The sequence below is a fragment of the Glossina fuscipes genome, unplaced genomic scaffold (assembly GCF_014805625.2).
Source record: "Glossina fuscipes isolate IAEA_lab_2018 unplaced genomic scaffold, Yale_Gfus_2 0, whole genome shotgun sequence".
NCBI classification, from domain to species: domain Eukaryota; kingdom Metazoa; phylum Arthropoda; class Insecta; order Diptera; family Glossinidae; genus Glossina; species Glossina fuscipes.
This window is the reverse complement of record NW_023998414.1, coordinates 7407998-7413948: the sequence shown is the minus strand read 5'-3', so window position 1 is coordinate 7413948 and position 5951 is coordinate 7407998. Positions and strand designations below refer to the sequence as shown.

Below are 5951 nucleotides of genomic sequence, written 5' to 3'. Positions count from 1 at the left end.
ATTTATCTTAATTTATGTTTTCCTTTATTACTTAGGACAGAAGAAGTGTGCTGTACTCGTTTGATTTTTAAAATCCTTTTACTATTTCTTTTTTGCTTTCAGGATTAAAAGTTAATTTACTGTTGGATTTTATTTTAAGCTAATAATAATAATATTGGTGCTGTTCTTAAAATTTCTTTTAAATTTATTATGTAAACGTAATTAAGTTTTTTTTTTTTTTTTTTTTTTTTTTTCCTTTTTTTTTTCTTCTTCTTCTTCCTCTTCTTCCTCTTCTTCTTCTTCTTCCTCTTCCTCTTCTTCTTCTTCTTCCTCCTCTTCTTCACCCTCCTCGGCTTCTTCCTCTTCAACAACCTCTTCTTCGACCTCATCCTCATCTTCCAAGACATCCTCGTCAGCCTTGGCATCTTCTTCGCCTTCGGGTGTTTCGGGATCGCCAGCCTTCTTGCCTGGTCTTTCGCCGAACCACTTGGGCAATTTGGCTAAATAATATAAATGCAAAAATTTTATTAATAATCATATCACATATATACAATAACTTAAGTGTATGTAAACAATCAACTTTTGCGTGATTCTTTTTTGTTTTGTTTTTTTCATTTTCTTTTTGTTTTCTCAAAAAAACCAAACAAAATACAAAAAAAAAAAAAGTTGCACAAAAAACAAGAAACAAAAATGAAAAAATAATCGTCACAACATAATTCATAAGAATTCAGGTCACAGCAACGATGAATGACATTTCTTAGAATAACATACATACATACATACATAGACATAGTCGCAAACAAAATACATACACTTCTGACGGCCGTCATATTGTTCTTTCTTTTCATTCCAGATCTTCTCATTGACCTCTTTGCCGAGTTCTTCCCAGCCCTAAGAGGGTTTAACAGTTACGACAAGTGGCAAAGCAACACACGCAAATGAAACACGTAACCAATACACGTACACGTAAATTGCGCCAAGATGCATGGCATCCATAAAAGAATAAACGGTTAGAAAAGAAAGATAGAGAGAGAGATAGATAGATAGATAGATAGATAGATAGATAGATAGTTAGAGATAGAAAGAGATAGATAGAAAATGTATTGAGTTCTTGATTTTATGTAAATGCAAATGTAAATGTAGGCAAGTTATGTATACTATATGAATCCATTTTGCGTGACCATATTGTTTGTTTTAAAAGGTTCATACATCATCATGATTAGCGAAAGACCCGGAGTGCATTTGATTATAATAATGTCTGTCTGTTCGTCTGTCGGTCTGTCGGTCTCTCATTTATCGTTAGATATCTTACTGTCACTTAAAATCAATTTTGAGAAATTTGAAATAAATTTATTCACATTCTACACAGTTCACAGATTTGAATTTGTGAAAATTTCGTAGATTGGCCCGCTACCATTTAAAAAAAGTTTTAAAAATTGCAAAAAAAAAAAAAACGGGAAGGTTTGAAAACGTCAGTGATTCTTAAAGCAACACGTTGTCAAGAATATATAAAATGTAACAGATATCGGTCTAAACTTATATGCACATATTTGGCAGATGTCTGCAAGAGACATTGAAGAAGCGCTTATGATCAGCTTACCGGCCTTCCCATTATTGCAAAAAAACACTACTTCGCAGTTAGTTCGCTGTTGGCATATAAAGATCTCTAGATCTCTAGCGAGAGAGTATAATTATGTTATTTGTTCGTTTCGGTATTCATACGATCGATATTGATAGGATTTATGTGGAGAAAGTGTGAATTCTATGTGGATTCATTTCAATCGCGAATGTTCGATTGATGAAAGTGTGCTGTGCGTTGATATGAATTCAGAAAATGTTCTTTAGTACTACACGGAAAGTTTGAGGTATTTGATAAACACATATATAATATTTGGCATCATCAGAAGATGATTTTGAAATTGGAAGTCAGGGTCACAACAATACCATCATCAGTATCAACAAAAACGGGTGATACAGGTTAATATAATTTAAATATGTTTAAAATGTTATAAAAACAGATAATAATGGTTATTACAGTAATGGGGAGAAATATTATGCAAAAGTTGTCTTGGTACGTAATAGCAATAACAACACATAACGCTTGAAGTGACAATTGACGAACAGTGACAGAGACTGTGTCCTCGAGATAAGATTTGCATTTTTTGAAGTGAAGCTTACATTTTGTTCGTTGCATAAATCTTTCTTGCTTTTCTTGCCAATGCTTTTCTAAAACTTCCTTATAAAGCGTATCGTAACCCTTTTGAATTTTTTAAAAAAAAAAGTTAATTAATTTTTTTCTCTTTTTTTTTTCATGTTTTCATTAAAATATTTTCACTCGCTTTATGATAATCGATGCGAAAAGGAGCATTAAAGAAAGAAAAAGTTAAATATGATATACTTACACCTTCGAAGAGTTTCTTCTTATCATCATAGGAGCGGGTATCTACACGTCTCTCATATTTTGAGGCAACCTGTATTTTGGGCGGGTATTTGCCAGTCAAAGCCTCAGGGTCAAGACCCTTCTTTAAAGCTTTATGCCTGAGCTGCTGTTTCTGTCTTTCCTTCAATTCTTTCAACTAAGCGCAAAAAGAGAAAGAAAAAAAAATTGTTTTAAATAAAATTAAGTTTTTGTTTCTTCTTTTTTTTTTTTTTTGTTTTGTTTTTTTTTTTTTTTAATTTACATCGTAATCCTGACGTTTCTGCCTTTCTTCTAAATCATATTTTTCAGTTTCCAATTTGACGATGAGTTCCCATAGTTCTTGCGCCTTTTCACGCAATTTGCCTTCATTGAAACCTTCAATTGCCAAGGGTTTAATACGGAACGACAGCGAGATTTTCTTCTCTTCCTCCAATTGTTCCTTAGTCTTATTACGTTCCATGGCGGCGGAAGATAAGCCCAACTATGGGAAAAACAAGTGAAAAATCAATATCTATTATTGCCAATGACAGAGATCGTTACCACGCCCGAATCCTTTTTCGCAATTGTAAAGTTGGGTCCCTTCTTGTCCTTGTCCTTCATGGCCTGTAGCATGGCTTGACGTTTCTTTTCGGCCTCTTCGAGACGTTGACGTTTCTCTTCGATTTCGCGCTGTTTCTTCTCTTCCACTTCGCGTTGGCGACGCTCTTCTTCCTCCTTTTTACGTTGGGCCATTCTTTGTTCTTCTTCAGCACGCGAAACCTTTCGTTTTGCCTGCTTTTCTTTTAGTTTTTTCAACTCATCCTCCTCCTTGGCTCTCTGTTTACGCCATTCATTTATATATTCTTTTAATTGTTCATCAAGATCGGAACGTTTTTGATCCTGACGTTTGATGAACTCTGGATCATCACTGGACCGCAAAAGAAAGAAAAGAACCGCCACAACAATTTTTTTTATTTATTAGCATAAAAATATGTGACATAAGGAAATATATTATGAAAAAAAAAAAAGAAGCAAACTGAGTTAATTAACTAAAAATTAGTGTTGAAAGTTTATTTACTGATAATTTATTGAGTTTTTCAAGTTTTCTCTTGTTTGTCTTTTTGGGTTTTTCTAAGAACATTTAAACACACACACACATATATAAATAAATATATAATCTTAAAGACGATAAGAAAAAAATTTTATATAAAAAATAATTATTTAGGTTATGTGTTAAAAACATTTATCAAGTTTTTCGCTTTTCAATTTTCAAACACAAAAAGATTTTTGATTTTTTCTTAGCTTTTTAGTATATAAGCACTTTAGTGGGCCACGCGACGTATGAGTTATTTACATTTTATTAACACAATCATACCACAACGATTTACTTTAACTTGCATATAAGAAGCAAAGTTTTACAATTTGTTTTTTTTTTTTAAAAGTTTCCCTCCCTTTTGTCTTCCTTCTTTTCGCGAGTATTAAGGAGAGATAATAAAAATTATTGCTATTATTTTGTAATTCTTATTATTATTTCGTTTAATGGAAAGAATGGAAAGCGGACAATTGTCGGCAAAAACTGCAAAAATTCTACTTATCAGTGATAAACGTTGGACAGCTTCTCATAGCCGCCGAATTGATATATAAGTCATGTGCTTGCCTTGCGTTTGCAAGCTTAAGGAGCGGTAATCCTGTCTTCCTGTTTTCGCCTCATTTATCCATTGGTAGTAGTCAGCGTATCTGTCAGTGCATGTTTTCTGTTTATCAACCTGTATGTCCGATTTTATCTTCCTGTCTATCGCTTCATCCATTGTCTGACGCCTTTTTTTCTTCCATCTCCTATGCACCTGTTCGTCGCCCCGTTTCCTTCTTTGGGTTCTGTCTTTCTGTGTGTAGGTCCGTCTATATAACTATCGTTTTCTTTCAGTCACTCCATCTGCTTTGCATACATTTTCGTACATTTTTCTATGCGCTTTTTCGTTGCCCATCCATGTTCGTCTACTTTATGCATCTGCCTATTGTCTGTTTGCTTATGCGTCGGTCATATATATATGTCCGTTTATCTACACTTATGTTCAGTATAAGAAATAAATACTAAAAAAAAAAAAAAAATTAAGAGAAAAAATTTGAAACATAACATGTAAAAGTAAACGGACACGATCTGCCCATGTGTTAAATATGCTCACGATAGTTAAGAAGTTAACAAGATAGAGAAAACCGAACTGAAATATATTTTCAGGACTTACTGCAAAAAAAAAAGGAGTTTGCAAATCTCGTATTTATTTTTATCGGAAATGAAAACATATTCGTATGCAGGTACGTATCTCAGCGTATTTGGTATAATTCATAGGGCGTTAATTACGTCGGAAGAGATTAAACTTACGTTTCTAAATGTACGTTAAAAGATATGAAATTAATTGAGTTAAGCTAACAAATATATATTTGAGAATCGCCTTAAAGCAAATACACACAAAACACATCTTAAATGTGATCTCATTTTATGTTCTATATTCATAAATACATACAAGTATATTTATATATTTATATATATATAAGGTAATGTTGAGATTATTATGACAATGTTGTTATTATGCTTTAACTACAAATACATATACAAAAAGCAAAGTGTAAGCATTGTAAGCATTGTTTTGCTTAAATTTCGATTGCGTTCTTCTTATTACATAAATTTCGAACATGTTATGCGATACTGTTGCGTTGAGTGCCAAAAAGGTCTTGGAACAAAAAAATTTGCTATTATTATTATTATTATTATTATTATTATTATATTTGTAAAAGCATCATTACACAACGACATACAACGTTTGTTCTCCATTCAAGTGCCAAATGAGTTTAGAAAATTTCTACCACCAAAATTGAAAATCTACACACATGAGTTAGAGACGAAACAAAAGCTGCTGTTATCAGACGATGTTTATGCTTTTATACTTTTATTTATTTATTTTTATTTTTTTTTTTTTATACGAGACTATCAAATATATATTATATTAGTTATATCCTAAATTGTGTTGTCGTTGTTATGTGCTTGTGTGCTGGTCTAATAGTAGTAGATTTTCTCTTTATTTTATTTATTTTTTTTTAAGGGATTCTTAAGAAAGCCTGTTATTTATATTATGCTAAGCTAGTGATATAAATTTAATTAGTTTTTGTTTTTTTGTTTTTTTTTTATTTTTTACAACAACATAATCACGATACACATAGAAAATGTTTTACTTTTTTTTTATGTTTTTTAAATCGTTTCACTTACTCGGCTGGTGTCTGAGGTGGCTTTCTACACATTGGCATTTAACAGGACGATGATGTTTTTAACGATTTTTTTTTTGTTTTTGTTTTAGTTTTTTTTTTTTTTTTTTTTTGTTTTTTTTTATTTATGTGTATTATGGTTTCGTTTGTTGATTGGTTGGTTGAGTGTGTGTATGACAAAAACAAAGATAGTCAAATCACAAATCCACCGAAAATAGTACAGTTTTTCAAAATTCAATAATTTCATGAGGGTTTTTCGTACAAAACAAAATACACATCAAAATATTTTTTTTTTTTTTTTTTTTTTTTTTTTTTT

The 5951-nt window shown here is 31.5% G+C and overlaps 1 protein-coding gene across 1 annotated transcript in view; it reads right to left on the bottom strand.

Moving 5' to 3' along the window:
• Nucleotides 1-237: 237 nt before the first annotated feature.
• Nucleotides 238-5951, bottom strand: part of LOC119644835 (troponin T, skeletal muscle) — a gene marked incomplete at its 3' end in the record, with an annotated part of 17017 nt that continues 11303 nt past the window's right edge. The window contains exons 3-7 of the mRNA XM_038044594.1: nucleotides 2939-3305; nucleotides 2661-2879; nucleotides 2382-2555; nucleotides 2158-2236; nucleotides 238-479 (exon numbers count right to left, since the gene is read on the bottom strand). Of these exons, the coding sequence (XP_037900522.1) occupies nucleotides 238-479; nucleotides 2158-2236; nucleotides 2382-2555; nucleotides 2661-2879; nucleotides 2939-3305 (1081 nt within the window). The remainder of the gene's footprint in view (nucleotides 480-2157; nucleotides 2237-2381; nucleotides 2556-2660; nucleotides 2880-2938; nucleotides 3306-5951) is intronic.